Below are 17,033 nucleotides of genomic sequence, written 5' to 3'. Positions count from 1 at the left end.
AAAAAGACAGGAATATGACCAAAGGCCTATAAACATTGACTGTGTTGTCTGACATCATTGAAGACAAGTAGACAGGGTCACGGGGTGATTGGAAAACTCTGCATCAATTAGAGAAGAAATATGATATCTAAACACATCCCTCCCTGAGCAAGAGCTGCAAAGGCCATGGCATGAATACAGTGCATCCAGAAAGTATTCACAGCACATCACTTATTCCACATTTTGTTATGTTACAGCCTTATTCCAAAATGGATTAAATTAATTTTTTCCTCAGAATTCTACACACAACACCACATAATGACAACATGAAAAAAGTTTACTTGAGATTTTTGCAAATTTATTAAAAATAAAAAAAAATGAGAAATCACATGTACATCAGTATTCACAGTATTCACAGCCTTTGCCATGAAGCTCCAAATTGTGCTCAGGTGCATTCTGTTTCCCCTGATCATCCTTGAGATGTTTCTGCGGCTTAATTGGAGTCCACCTGTGGTAAATTCAGTTGATCGGACATGATTTGGAAAGGCACACACCAGTCTATATAAGGTCCCACAGTTGACAGTTCATGTCAGAGCACAAACCAAGCATGAAGTCAAAGGAATTGTCTGTAGACCTCTGAGACAGGATTGTCTCGAGGCACAAATCTGGGGAAGGTTACAGAAACATTTCTGCTGCTTTGAAGGTCCCAATGAGCACAGTGGCCTCCATCATCCGTAAGAGGAAGAAGTTCGAAACCACCAGGACTCTTCCTGCAGCTGGCTGGCCATCTAAACTCAGCAATCGGGGGAGATGGGCCTTAGTCAGGGAGGTGACCAAGAACCCGATGGTCACTCTGTCAGAGCTCCAGAGGTCCTCTGTGGAGAGAGGAGAACCTTCCAGAAGGACAACCATCTCTGCAGCAATCCACCAATTAGGCCTGTATGGTAGAGGGCCAGACGTAAGCCACTCCTTAGTAAAAGGCACATGGCAGCCTGCCTGGAGTTTGCCAAAAGCCACCTGAAGGACTCTCAGACCATGAGAAACAAAATTCTCTGGTCTGATGAGACAAAGATTAAACTCTTTGGTGTGAATGCCAGGCGTCACGCTTGGAGGAAACCAGGCACCACTCATCACCAGGCCAATACCATCCCTACAGTGAAGCATGGTGGTGGCAACATCATGCTGTGGGGATGTGTATCAGCGGCAGGAACTGGGAGACTAGTCAGGAAAAAGGGAAAGATGACGGCAGCAATGTACAGAGACATCCTGGATGAAAACCTGCTCCAGAGCACTCTTGAACTCAGACTGGGGCGACGGTTCATCTTTCAACAGGACAACGACCCTAAGCACGCAGCCAAGATATCAAAGGAGTGGCTTCAGGACAACTCTGTGAATGTTCTTGAGTGGCCCAGCCAGAGCCCAGACTTGAATCCGATTGAACATTTCTGGAGAGATTTTAAAATGGCTGTGCAACAACGCTTCCCATCCAACCTGATGGAGCTTGAGAGGTGCTGCAAAGAGGAATGGGCGAAACTGGCCAAGGATAGGTGTGCCAAGCTTCTGGCATCATATTCAAAAAGACTTGAGGCTGTAATTGCTGCCAAAGGTGCATTGACAAAGTATTGAGCAAAGGCTGTGAATACTTATGTACATGTGATTTCTCAGTTTTTTTTTTATTTTTAATAAATTTGCAAAAACCTCAAGTAAACGTTTTTCACGTTGTTATTATGGGGTGTAGTGTAGAATTCTGAGGAAAAAAATGAATTTAATACATTTTGGAATAAGACAGTAACATAACAAAATGTGGAAAAAGTGATGCATTGTGAATACTTTCCGGATGCACTGTATATTAATAGTTTATACAGGCATTTAGAGAAATTCTGCAATCTAGGCCAACACAACATTAGACTTCTATAATGTTAAACATTTTAGAAGTTAGCCAAACATGTTGATAATCAAACACTGAGTACATAATTGCTGAACTTAGGAGCTGGGAGCTAGGCTGTGTTATAATAAAGGACTAGATGAACTCTGTCAAGTGTTCTTTAAAGAAAGAATGTGAAGCCCAAGCATGGAGTGGAGGGAGACTTCAGGCCAGAAAACTACAGACAGCTGGTTTCGTGAATGGACATGGGCACAACGTAAGAGTTGCTCACTGTCCACAGACAGACATCAATACTGGAGTTACTGGTGTCTAATAATTTTCAGGTCCAGAAAATGCTATTATCGCAAGACAAACAAAGAGCTAGGTTCTAAGATGAGGAGTAAAATTCTGTCTATTCTAAAGGTGACTCCAGATTAAGACTGACTCCCATCAGAAACACCAAGGATTATAGTAGCATGTCCAGATTTACTATTCTGTCATACTCAATCAAGACAGAAGTAATTGAACCATTAGGATCTACTGCTAATAACAAAAGTATTTTGTTAGAGTATATAAACTAAAACCACTAAATTTAATTTTAACAGGTCCAGTTTGAGTGAATGTAGCAAAAAAAAAAAAAACCTTTGACTTCAAAGATCGCTGAAAAGTGGTGACGGTTTTAAAATACACTAAATACAATGGAATATCCCAAACCTTAGAAACACTAAGAAATGTAATGAGGAATATGCAGTGCATGAAACAGATGTTAAGAAAGGAAATACAAAAGAAAACATGTTGTAGAACATCTACTAGATAATTAACTTCAGCATTAACCATAGACATTATAAGGACATGGATCTATGGTTGAAAATGACAGAATGGTAAAAGACCGTTAAAGCGAGGTAGAACAAAAGAAATGTAAAAGTTGACCTGACAAGACTTTTTCAATACTTTAGTTGTAAAAAAAAGTTAAGGAGGTGGTGAAGTATACTAGTAACAGTGATCTTAAAATTATATACAGAAAAATATTAAATTTAGCATATGCCATAAAAAATATTTTTCATAAAATACAAGAGACTACAGGTAGACAAATGTTGATCCATTACATAAAAAAAGTTGACTGGGCTGATCCTACAACCTATAGACCAGTAAACTTAACGTGCACCATGAGTAAATTAAAGGAAGCAATGATTAAAGGAAAGACTGAAAAACATGCCAAGTACAAGTATACCACTCAACAACCAACACGGGCCTAGGCAGAGATGATCATGTTTTACAAATACTGTATACTGGAATTCTTTGAGGACATGACAAAAGCAAAAAGGTACATACTGATTTGTAAATTGTAGTGGGAAAAACACTGCTTAGATTAAATAGGCTGAAATATAACAAATCACCTGGATGACATTTAACCTCTCGTCTTTAAGGAGATAAGCAAGATCACATATAAACCCTTGGTACATATTTTTCAAGGTCACTGGGGAAATTCCTAATGACTGGAAAATAGCAGATATTATCCTGTTATGTAAAAATAGTGATCTGGCACATCTATGTAACTACAGGTCAGTAAGCTTAAAGTGCACCACAGGTAAATAACTCGAAGGAATTTTTAAGGATAAATATTGAGCAGCAGGTGCCAAGAACAAATGTGTTAATGAGCAGTCAACATTTGTTCAGACAGGGGAGGTAGTGTTTTACTAATATGCTGAAATCCTAAGAAGGATTGACAAAAGAAGATTGGCTTCGTTCGCCAACCCCCAGGTTTGGTCCAATGGAAATACAACTAATTTATTTTGTTTTCATGGGAATTGTTACATATGCATTATGTTCACTTTTTATTGTAAAATCTCCATAAAAAATTCTTAAAACACTTTTGTTCTTTTGAGTTCCAACATACTTAATCTTTTCAATGTGGTCTGTGAGACATTTGCTTAATGATTTTGTACCATAATTCAGAATAGGTTTCTCTGTTTGAGATCTCAGCACAAACCTATCTACATCATCAGCAGTTAAATATTTATTTTGCAAACTAACCAATACGTGAGGCAAACCCCGTTTTTGAAATTCGATGGTGTAAATGTATGCTTTGATTTGCCCGAGCACTGTTTCAAGTTCATTCAATAAAAATAAGACTTTCTGATAAAAACAATCTACTTATGAAAGTGGGAATATCCAGAGCCAATGGCATTGTTGTCAAGAATCTGTGGATTTCTGGCTATTGTGGAGTGCAAGTCATTGTAAGAAATAAATCCGGCTGACTGATAGTTCTGGATATTGTCATTGCATCATGATATAACTGTTGCAATGCTCTTGGACTACCTTGATATGATGAAGGCAATATTGCTGCTTTACCAATTTTGAATTTGTCTGAACTATTGATATTTGAATTTTGAATGTGATCAATAAGCTCTTGCATATGTTCCGTTCTAAGTTTAGCTTGATTCGACTTTTAGATATGCATTAATAATGTAATGTTGCAATAGACGTTGAGTTGATAGAAGTGGGTTAAATAAATGGGAACTTATCGCTAATTTGGACCAAAAATATTGTGTGAGCGTTATACGTTTTTCTGAGTGCATTTCTTTCATATTGTACGACCATCCTATTTCATCATCTGGGAAAAGCAAACGAAAGAGTAAAGGATCTGACTGTGGCAATGTATTTGACAGAAATGACGAATCATGCTTTTCCTTTGGATATACACAAATATCTACTCTGTCTTTGATATCTCTATCTTTCGAAATTACTATCGTTGACAATTCGTCACATGTGGGTTTATTATAAACGCGACTGTAATCTTTCAGATTCAGATAGAAATCCAAGACAATTTCTTCGTCCATGTTCTAGATAAATGTGTACAGTGCAACACTTTTGGACGTATCAATTTGTATCCATTATTGGCTGTATAATTTCTAGTACGTTGGATTGTTTAACTCTATCGATTCTATGTTGCAGCGCTTCTCCGTGAGCACAAATATAGACCTGACCAAATAGAAATTAAACTTGTTATAGATTTAATTGTTGCAGGACCACAGATTCTCATAACATATGGTCCATTATTGTGTAAATCAACGTTTTGTGCATTGAACGATGCTAAAGCAAGAAGATTATTGTGGATGTGTATATTTTGCCTGTAGTGTTTGTGGATTTCCCTCTTAATTCTCGCGGAAACGCCTCTTCATTGGGAAGTAGCAGTACTTTTCCCTGATGACAACACAAATTTGCCGATTTACAAGTCTCCAACTTAAACTTTAAAGCCTTACAATATCTACATACTTCCAACATATTACCTATGTTCATATATTAGATCAGTGTTTGCTATTCCGTTATTTCACCGAGTAATCTGGGCTAATTATCCCTTTTTTGTACATTCTTTTCTCTCCGACGCTTTTGGGTCTCTTTTCGATGCATTGCAATTTCTTCTTTGCTTAGTCGTGGACGTGTGATGTTTAACTTATTAATTTTGTTTGAGCTTATCTTTCTTCTTTGCTTAGTGAGATTATTATTGTTCTTTTTTTGCATTCTGTTGAGCATTCTTTTCTCTCCAGAGCTTTTGGGCCTCTTTTTTCGACACACTGCTCTTTCTTCTTCGCTTAATCGTGGTCGTGTCATCTTCAACTTATCAATCGTTTTAGAGCTGCTCTTTCTTCTTCGCTTTTTAGATGACCATGATCTTGTTTGAAAATGGTTGTAAGTAGGGCGGGGCAACAACTCAGAGGTTACATGACTGTGATCTTGTTTGACAAGTCACCGTCTCACTGGAACATGCTTCCAATGGATGTCAGTATGACATGCCTTGACCGTGTTGCGGGAAGTGAAAGTGTCTCTGCCTCTCTGAAGTGTCTCTCTTCAAGATCATGTCTCGTCGCAGGATTTTCTTTTATAATAGATTTGATAAAGTCCCACAAAAGAAGATGGGCATCAAACTAAAATACAAGTACATACACATAACAGGCAGAAAAGACATACCAATCTCTTAATTACTATTATGAATTCAATTATTCATTTCAGTGCTGGGGAATTTTTTATTTATTATTGCACCTGCCTACATGAAGCCATATTAAGCATGCACAAGCACTTCGGAGTAAGCATCCTCTTTAATAAAACCCCTGTGTGCGTCCAGGTGTCCGTGTGTGTGGGTCTTCTGGTGCACATACGCAGGCCATGCCGCGCATCACACCATGCCCCGCCCATGCGCACGGCGCCGTGGACGCACACACACTGGAAGCTGGGCACACAGTGAATGGCCTAGCCGCTGCTGCACACTATAAGAAATAAAGGACACCATTGTTGGGGAGAGTGCTGATTGGGTAGTTGCAGCTGCATACATAAAATCCGTTGCTGGGGAGACGCCAAACATACAATAATCAGCTGCACGCCAGCACATATTAAAATACTTGCTGGGGAGACGCTATGGGCATGATTATCAGCTACACGCCACACATTACATCAGATGCTGGGGATACTCTGCTGATTGCCCACTGTTGTGACAGAAAATTGAAGTCATATTACTGACATCAAAGCCAGTATTACTGTCAGAGAAAATTACAGGCATTTTACGGAAATACAAACCAGTACTACTGTGAGAGAAAATTAAAGACAAATAATACAGGTACGCATATTACAGCCACATACAAGCCAATATTACTGTAAGAGAAAATATTACGGACGTATCTACTAACATGCCACCCAAAAAAAAAAAAAAAAAGGTCAAGTAGGACAAAAGACACGGACAATCAAATCCTATATAAGCAACATCTCCTGGAAGAACGGTCAGCTCAACAAGTAAACATCAACAGAGGAAAGGCTGAAAGACAAAGAAAAATACGAGCAAATAGATCGATTAAAGAAAAAGACCGTCAGAAAAACGCTAAGAGAGAAAGACTCAGAGGAACAAACCTTAGAAAAAGTTGGCATTTACTTGCCAGAACCAGTATTCAGCCAGGGTCAGTTATATGTTACATTATCAAGAGTTAGAAGTTTTCCAGATGTTGTTGTCAAGGTTGTAGATGGTCCTGAGCAATTTTATTTTTATTATTATTTTACTTTAGGCTTCTTGCAAAAATATTTTTGACAAAAAAAAAAAATTAAGACAAGAAACACAATGAGGTCAAGGTCCCTTGCCATTTAATATAGACTGTTCCTACTAATGTTTATGCACTACTGTTCTAGTGCCCATTATTGTAATGGGCTTAATGTCTAGTAAATAAATAAGCACCAAGTCTGTGAGAAGGGAAAAAAAAAGACTACATCTATGGTGAAAAATAAAAAGATCAGAGACCTTTTACCTTAGACTTAAGCAATTATATCAGCAGTTGAAATATTAGTGACAGTATGCATCTTTTACAGATACATGCCGACATGAATCTTTCTGAAATACATCTACAACTTTTAAGCTTTCTTTTAAATGTGCTGCAGACCGCTGTGCATTAACATCAGTATTTAGGCAACATTAAATTATAAGCAAATCTACACAACTCTCTATTGTAATTTTTGAAGATGGGACACAAAAACTAAGACGGCACAATATCATAACAGCTGAAAATAAAAAGTAATCTGTGTGTTCATTTACACTTTGGAATAAAATACAGGTTTACTTTTATTATTTAACACTGAACCATAATGCATAAGTAAATTAAATTAAAAGAAACTGCCCTTTCACTGTACATACCTTTTACATCTGGGTCATCCACATGTGGTTCTAGGTTTTCAATCATTTCCTCTAGTTCCTTTCTCCGTGCAGGACTAATAGAAGACATATTCTCTGAAGAAATGGGATTCTGGAAGCTTTTTTGAGTATCCTCAGTTGCTTCTTGTGACAGTAGTTCTAAATCCAGGTCAATCTGGGGAATAGGAGTTCGCCAGTAATGGAATGAGTTGTATAGTTCTTGATCTGGTACAGAGTCACTTGCTGCAACTTTGCTTCTATAACATGAAGGAACACAGTCTGAAGACAATGTGGGCAAAGTTTCCTTAGAGCCCTCAGAAGTCTGTAGTGAGTCTGAAATATCCAGGTCGTCTACAACGGCCAAGATGTCCTGCCCTTGCGGGTTGCAACAAACTTGTAAATCATATCCCTGGGTGTTCTCTGCTGGCATTACACTAAGTGAGTCTTGCTGGTCATAGAGTTCTTGACTGTTGTCCTCATGACAATTATTGCTTTCTGCAGTTTCAGAAGAATGAACATTCTGCATAATCACATAAGGCTGGTTGACCTCTTTAACTTCTGTTTCCTGTTGATGTTCTTCTTCTTTTGTACAAAGGATCCCTTTCTCGCAGTAATCAGGATTAGACTCTTCTGAAATTCTCGATGTCGGTCCTGGATTCGAACTATAAGATAAGAAACTGTTAACTATGGAAAGTCTGTTGTGTCTGTAAATATCTTTCAACTTTGAACTGAACAGCAGGTATTAACTTGAAACCATTTGATAGACATTACTGTCATTTAGTGCTGGGAGATATGGACTTAAATTGACATTGTGATTATTTAGAATCAAAATGTGATATTCAATATATCTCAAATACCTCAAAACATTGAACATCAACACTATACAGACAAGCATCTACAAACTTGGCATGTTTTCTTCACTCAAATAATATGAAATATTAGCAAAGGGAACTTTTTTTTTAATTTAACAATTTCACAAATAGCTGTACCTTGAGAAAATATCTTAACACCCCCCCCCCACCACCCTTTTTCTTTAATTCTCCTCTACTTAAGTTTGTATGTATTTCCTTCTTTGTGCATCTGTGTCTGCCAGTCAGTAAACACTGCTGTCACTCCCCTAGCCACTTGACGGTTTTATATAGGGAAACACAAACTAATGTTATTTCCTATTTTCTAAATATAAAGAAATACAGATCTTCAGTCTTACAACATTTGTATGTGTGGCCTAAAATAATGAAACTGAACAGTTAACAGGAATGATGAGTAAAATACAACTTGGTGTCTTTGACAGCTCAAGTGAAAACAGTTATGAGAAAAAAAAATCCAGTTCTTGAAACAGAATTACAAAACAAATGTAACAATTAACAGAAGCGGAAGTAAAAGAATTTGCTTTTTATCTACAAAGGCACACGATGCTCATGAAGCAAGAACACTGATGCATACCAAGCTTAAAGAAGTGAAAAAACACTTACTAGAAAGGTAATATATAACTAAAGATAACAATTGAATAGACAATCTTTTAGAACAGTTTTTTTAATATATACACTGTGTGCACAATTATTAGGCAAGTGAGTATTTTGACCATATCATCATTTTTAATGCGTATATTCCAACTCCAAGCTGTATTAACTTGAATGCTTATTGGATTTAAGCACGTCAGGTGATGTGTATTTGTGTAATGAGGGAGGGTGTGGCCTAAGGAGATCAACACCCTATATCAAGGTGTGCAGAATTATTAGGCAGCTAGTTTTCCTCAGGCAAAATGGGCCAAAAAAGAGATTTAACTGACTCAAAAAAAGTCAAAAATTGTAAAAAGTCTTTCAGAGGGATGCCGCACTTTTGGAATTGCTAAGATATTGGTGTGTGATCACAGAACCATCAAACATTTTGTTGCAAATAGTCAACAGGGTCGCAAGAAACGTGTTGAGAACAAAAGCAAATTAGCTGCCAAAGATTTGAGAAGAATCAAACGTGAAGCTACCAGGAACCCATTATCCTCCAGTACTTTCATATTCCAGAGCTGCAACCTACCTGGAGTGCCCAGAAGTACAAGGTGTTCAGTGCTCAAAGACATGGCCAAGGTAAGGAGGGCTGAAACCCAACCACCACTGAACAAGAAACATAAGTTGAAGCGTCAAAACTGGGCCAAGAAATATCTGAAGACAGATTTTTTTCAAAGGTTTTATGGACCGATGAGATGAGAGTGACTCTTGATGGACCAGATGGATGGACCTGTGGATCAGTAATGGGCACAGAGCTCCACTCCAGCGTGGAGGTGGGGTACTGGTATGAGCTGGTATTTTTAAAGATGAGCTAGTTGGACCTTTTTGCATTGAAGATGAACTCAAAATCAACTCCCAAACCTACTGCCAGTTTTTCGAAGACACTTTCTTCAAACAGTGATACAGGAAAAAGACCATGATTTTTATGCAGGCCAATGCTCCATCACTTGCATCGAAGTTCTCCACTGCGTGGCCAGCCAGTAAAGGCCTTAAAGATGAAGGAATAATGACATGGCCCCTTCCTCATCTGACCTAAACCCTATCGAGAACTTGTGGGCACTTCTTAAACGCTAGATTTACGGGGGAGAAAAACAATACACCTCTCTGAAGAGTGTCTGGGAGGCTGTAGTCACTGCTCCACTGAAAGCTGATCGTCAACAGATCAAGAAACTGACAGACTCCATGAATGGAAAGGCTTATGACTGTTATTGGAAAGAAGGGTGGCTATATTGGTCATTGATTGATTGATTTATTTTTTCTGAAATGTCAGAGATGTTTATTTGTAAATTTTGAGGTGTTTGTTTATTATTCTCACTATAACAGATGAAAATAAACAAGTGAGATGGGAAAATTTTCATTTTTCCTTTAGTTGCATAATAAATCTGCACACTAATAGTTGCCTAATAATTGTGTGCACATATGTATTCCCCTGATGATGTTCACACTCACATTTCCGTTGTGAAACATTCAGGTTTCAGGTTTATTAACATTTTGGATTGACTGATAGCACTGTGTTTGTTCCATATTAAAATTAATCCTCAAAAATACAACTTGCCTAATAATTCTGCACTCCCTGTATATATACTTAATGTTTGATTATTAATGCATGCAACCTGGGAACTTTTACAAGTGGCAAACTGCCGTTTCTTAACGCTACAAGGCACAAAACAGAAAAAGCGGAGGGTTGCCAGGTCCTGAAAAAATTTCCAGCTTAAGGACAGCTCCAAACTCACATAGTCGCGCAAGGAACTAGCCTAGTACCTGAAGTGCACAAACTATCACACCAAAAAGCAGAGGGCAGGGCCTGCCTAAAAGATTTAAGAGCAATGGATTAGGTACATGCCGAAAAAAATTCGACAGCAATATAGAAGGTGTAAAGGTCCAAACAGCAAGGGAGTGGGGTCCCTAGTGGTTGAAGGGTATGCTAATAGAGTGGAGGAACGGGTCTGTAAAGCAACCCAAAACTCTGCATTGTTTAAAAAAAAAAACACAACCGGCAAAAGTCCAATTGCCCTGAACATGGCAACACTGGGTAACCGTACTAGGGCAAAATAGAGCGCCACACGGGATGAGACACAATATCATAACATTAAATCATTCAGGACAGTCTTTCTCAGAGTCATTAGAAGGCTCAATTCACCTACTAAACAAAAATAAAAACTCATAATGAAAATAAAATGGGCAAAAAAAAAAAAAAAGAATACTGTTTTTCATTCCGTCTGTACAAGCATATGAAAAGGACAGATGAGGGCTTATGTACTCTAAGGCATAATGTGAATTACTGATTAGTGTAGTTATTTGACCATTACTCTTATTTATTAGCATTCTGCTTGCGCAAGGCTGTATGGTGTAACAGCCAACGTGCTGAAATGCACGGTTAGCCTAACAAAGACACTTAATTTGCCACTGTTTCAGCAGTGAAAATATAGAAGAAATTGTAAAATTAAGACTTTAAGCAAACAAGTGCACCCATTAAATACGTGACTGCACATAAAGTTGCTAAGACTATCATTAATCAGGCTTCTGTGTGAAAAATGTTTGAACATAAATTAAAGAAGTCTTTTTTTATAATAAACAGTTATATAACAGTGAGCTTACTGTGTACTCACCACAGGTCATACTGTCAGGGTTCATTAAAAACGTTACTTGCTTTTACTGTTCTGCAATTCAATATAAGCTCCTTTTGTATAATGATTATATTAAACAATAAAACAATGTACCAAAAAAAAAAAACTTCTGCAATTGACCTCATGCGCAGCAGACATCTCTGCTGTTCTTTATTTCTGCCAAGTCATCCCCTAGATCAGGTTCAGTTTGTTGTGAGAAAGTAAAAAAAAATGTGACTGCTATATTGCCGTCAGCCACATTTCTTGCTTCACCAGTCCCTATCATGTCATAACCTTTCAAATTCAGATCAATATCCTAGCACCACTAGTACATACATACATACACACATATTAGGAAGTTGGCTGGTTTTCTATCCTAATACAGAGCCAGAGGGGAGATGTATTATATTTATACTATTCATGATGAGGAACACCCGAGTGAATGAAAAGTGAGGTACATCTAAGACAAAAATTAAAAGAGAATGAGTTCGAACCTTTTTATTTTGTCCTGTAATTTAAACTGACACTCTGTCTCAGTTTGAACCATGGGTGAACTTTTGTTTAGTACAGCATCTCACATTTTTAATTATTAAAAGACAAAGACGAATTTCTCCTCGTTCCTTAGTCAAATGTGCTGATTTTATATGTACACTTGTGAAGCATATTAGCCTTATATCTTCTTGATAAATCTAAATATTTTATTAGAATGATGTCTTACAAGAACAACAATTTTTTTTTTCTTTTATGGCACGTGCAATATTGGTAAATATTTTTGTGCATGTTTCATTAGATTTAAAAAGTATTTTTAAGAGTATTTTATCTATTTTAGTATTCTTTATGGTCACTGAACAACAAGTCTATAGAATTTCATTTCGTTAATAAGAAATGAACCTGTGGACTGCAATTTTATTATAAATATACCACTTTAATATAGAACATAAGGGTTGCACATGACTGGATATGCAAGAGCTTTGTGTGTATGGGGGAAATAATTAAAGGATATATAAAGTAAATCTGAATCATTTTCAAATTAAACCTTTAAAAAAAAACAAAAAACTGATCGGCGCATCCCTATTTCAAATACAAGTCATGATCTAAATATGACACATTCACTTTACATCAAGCAATAAGACATTACCTGCCACACTTCATCAAAATTATTTAAATACTGATTCAGGTAATAAGGATGACTGAAAAAAATCAATACATATATTTTCACTTTATACAAAGATGCACAGACTAAAATATTTTTATTACACTCTTTATGTGGTTTTTAGAAACTTTCAGCTTTACATAGCCATGCATAAAACCAAATAAATAACTTTATTAATAAAGTGATTAAAGTCACAATAACTCATGACTATCATGTTGCCTTTTGGCAAGGGGTGAGGTAAAAGTAAACTTAAGTTATTATATTTATATTTATTGCATGCCACTAATCCTTAGTTCAGCAATGAAGACCCACCTGTTTGCCGATGTTGCATTAGTGTTAAGCTCTTGTAATTCATTTCCATCTTTGAAGTACTGACCAGAACTTGTTGGACTGGCAAATGTGGAAATAAACTGGCCAAGAGACTGAAAAGCAGCCTGACGAACCTAGAATTAAAAGTTTAAGTATACATTTTGAATAAAATATCCAAAAATAAAAAGGAAAAGTAAAGAAGAAACTCTTTTTGGGACTGTTTCCATTTGAATTGCTGTTTGTATAGATCTCATTACAAAGAGTTACTAAATTTTACAAAATGGACCAAAAAAAAACAAAAAAAACACAAATATATAACTCTATACATGTTCAATGAAACTGTATAAACATTTTAGACAGGAAATATTCATTTGCCATGTTAGTGTTCTTCAGCTTGACATGAATAGCTCAAGTTTTTAAAATCTGTCAACAATATGTAGTATTTGTTCTTGTTTATAGCTAGTAGGGAACATATCAATGCTTCTCCCTGAAAGACAATTTGATCTGCCTAGGGAGCATTAAACATAGTTCAGATACCACAAATCCTCTCTTTCTGAATCTAAAACCAGTATAAACCTCCTAACTTCTGACCTCCTTTTCTTCGAAAATGTGCAATACTTGCCAGTTCTGATTATCCTTTGCACATCTGCCTGCTTCATTTTCTCAATATGCTTTGAATATCTGGTGAGTGGAAATTACATTACAAAAAGAGCATTATCACTTAAATTTAAATAGACAATATTTTTTTATGAAGTAGTGTTTTTCATTTATCTTCAAAGCAAAATTACTAGATTTTACTACACAATATTTGCAATTATTATCCCACATTTCTCAATACCCACCAACTATTCTGCATGTAAAAAAGTTACTTTTACATGGAGTACTACCGATTTCAGGTTCGAAACACATCTCTAACATACACATCTTCATTCGTTACTATCCTAGTTTGCTGTACAGTACAAGTTTGGGTATTATACTTTATAATACTATAAATGAATAATTACTAACCAGTCAAAATAATAATGTGACCCATAAAAGCTATGATTAGAAATTTAGCAAATACTAAAGGTGCGATAGAATTTTAATCTTTTACAATTTTTAGAATTGAGTTGAAAACATTTTCAATGAACCCAGAACCCCTGGTATTCTGATGCATTTAAATGAAAGACAAAATTTGCTAACTAATCTTTATAGATGTCTCATGGAGTTTGATTAAAAAGCTAAATATTTCTTTATTTTGGTGACAATGTCCAAAAAGGAAGTGTTGGTTACTGAACCACTTAACAATTGGGTGTTTAATAATAGCTTCTTTACTTTCAAATTATTTTGTTCAACACCAGATTTAGGACAACACAAACAACATATAGTAGTCATGTCACTGGCCAATGTGCTCCACCTTCAAAAGGTGCCATACTCCTAAGTCCAAATTGCCACTGAGGCAGAAAGCCACAGAACTGGGAACAACAGTGAAGGCTTTGTACATACAGTGCATTAAATAAAACAAAACCAAGAAGGTTTGTCTTTCATCATCTAAATTGCAAACCTCTACACAAACAATAAGAGAACAGCACAAGTGGTAGAAGACAAAATGCATTTGATTTGGAGCAGCTGATAATTAAGATGAAAGAACAACAGATATGAGAGGGTACAGTATCTGTCAGGAAATAAAGGAATGCCTAAGTAAGAATGAAAAGAGTTTTAGTAAAATAAGTGGAGAGTAAAATTATTTACAAAATGGATATTGCTTGGGGTACAACTCAAATCAGTGAAACATCAATTAACAACCCGTATTACACGTTTAAAACAAATGGCCAGTACTACAGATAAAAGAATGATCATCTTAGAAAACATAAGCAACATGACTCAGAATAAACTGGTATTCCAGACACAATGGTGCTTGGAAATGTTTTTCACAAAGGAGACATCCCTTCCATTCCAATTTAGTGGCAAAGAAACCATCAGAAATAGGGCAGCACACTAAAAATTACATCGTAAGTCCATCCCTAATGCTTAAAGCAGATGCCACTTTTATTCCAGCTCTCTGGTAATAATAGATGACGTACTGGTATCAGAGGCACAAATGGAGAAAAGACTCAAAGTCTGTCCGGTCTTTTCAGGATGAATTTGTTTAAATCAGAAGCAAGGACAAAAACTAGAAGCGAGTTACAATGAACATTCCTTAACAACTGAGTTCAGAACTGAAAGCAGCACCATTCAACACAAGAAGGCAAAATGCACATAGTACACTGGTGAACTTAACTGAGAATGATGGAAGTGAAAATGTATCAAGACTCAGCATTAGCCAGAAAGAAATATGAGGATTTAGCACATTTAACATGGAATTGTAAACTCCACAATGCTGCTCCGTTCAATTTACACGGTCATTTTCTGGTTTTAGTCAAGAGGTGTGATTCCCTCCTCCGAGTATTGACCGTGTTTCAGATTCAGTTTTTCATCAACAATAATTTTCTGTTTTCATTTTATCACTCAAAATATCCTGTCCACCCAAAAGCACCAGATTTCTTTTCTAACTGTAATTCAGTCATTTCTAAGGATTCAAATACTATAAATTGGGCCTCAACGATTAGTCGACATGATCAATGACGTTGACGCGTCATAAACAGAACCTTCAATAGAGGCCCCAGTCACAAACAACATTGGTTTTTGTAACTGCAATGCACTACATTAAAGTGTGGGAGCAGTATCATTTATTGTTTGTCAAGACGCACAAAGTCTTACCAACGAAAGCATCCTGGAGCTGTGATGCTGTCGTCTCTCGAGAGGCAAGTTTTAGCGACTAAATTTAGTATCACGTGTTAATGTTGTGTTAATGATGTTTGTATGGATAGATGGATACATTATTAATCCCAAGGAGAAATTCGCATACTCCAGCAGCAGCATACTGATAAAAAACAATATTAAAGAGCAATAAAAAAGCAGGTAAAACCGATAATAACTGTATAATGTTTACCCCCCCGGGGTGGAATTGAAGAGTCGCATAGTGTGGGGGAGGAACAATCTCCTCAGTCTGTCAGTAGAGCAGGGCAGTGACAGCAGTTTGTCGCTGAAGCTGCTCCTCTGTCTGGAGATGATACTGTTCAGTGGATGCACTGGATTCTCCATGATTGACTGGAGCCTGCTCAGCGCCCATCGCTCAGCCACAGATGTCAAACTGTCCAGCTCCGTGCCTACAACAAAGCCTGCCTTCCTCATCAATTTGTCCAGGTCTGAGGTGTCCTTTATGCTGCCTCCCCAGCACACCACTTCGTAGAAGAGGGCATTTGCCACAACTGTCTGATAGAACATTTGCAGTATCTTATTGCAGATGTTGAAGAACACCAGTCTTCTAAGGAAGTATAGTCAGTTCTGTCCTCTCTTGCATAGAGCATCAGTATTACCAGTCCAGTCCAATTTATCACCCAGCTGCACTCCCAGGTATTTTTAGGTCTGTACCCTCTGCACACAGTCACCTCTGATGATCACGGGGTCCAGGAGGAGCCTGGGCTTCCTAAAATCCACCACCAGCTCCTTGGTTTTTCTGGTGTTCAGGTGTAAATGGTTTGCACCATTTAACAAAGTCCTTGATTAGGGTCCTATACTCCTTCTCCTGCAGCCCACGATAGTGTCGTCAGCAAACTTTTTACACATGGCAGGACTTAAGAGTTGTATTGATAGTCCAATGTATATAGGCTGAACGGGACCGGAGAAAGTACAGTCCCCTGTGGCGCTCCTGTGTTGCTGACTACAATGTAAGACATGCAGTTCCTGAGACGCACATACTGAGGTCTGTCTGCAAAATAGTCCACAATCAATGCCACCAGGTATGAATCTATTCCCATCTCTGTCAGCTTAGCCCTAATGAGCAGAGGCTGGATGGTGTTGAAGGTGCTAGAGAAGTCCAGAAACATAATTCTTACAACACCACTGCCTCTGTCCAAGTGGGAGAGGGATC

The 17,033-nt window shown here is 37.3% G+C and overlaps 1 protein-coding gene across 5 annotated transcripts in view; it reads right to left on the bottom strand.

Annotated features, from left to right (window-relative positions):
* ppp4r1 (protein phosphatase 4, regulatory subunit 1) overlaps positions 1–17,033 on the bottom strand; it is a 96,734-nt gene that overhangs the window by 37,387 nt on the left and 42,314 nt on the right. For all 5 annotated transcript variants that reach the window (XM_039754770.1, XM_039754772.1, XM_039754768.1 and 2 more), the window contains 2 exons: positions 13,085–13,215; positions 7,515–8,173 (listed from right to left, as the gene is read on the bottom strand). In XM_039754770.1, the coding sequence (XP_039610704.1) occupies positions 7,515–8,173; positions 13,085–13,215 (790 nt within the window). The remainder of the gene's footprint in view (positions 1–7,514; positions 8,174–13,084; positions 13,216–17,033) is intronic.

The sequence above is a fragment of the Polypterus senegalus genome, chromosome 5 (genome assembly GCF_016835505.1).
Source record: "Polypterus senegalus isolate Bchr_013 chromosome 5, ASM1683550v1, whole genome shotgun sequence".
Taxonomy (NCBI): Eukaryota; Metazoa; Chordata; class Cladistia; order Polypteriformes; family Polypteridae; genus Polypterus; species Polypterus senegalus.
The sequence above is the reverse complement of the archived record's forward strand: the minus strand, read 5'-3'. Positions and strand labels throughout refer to the sequence as shown.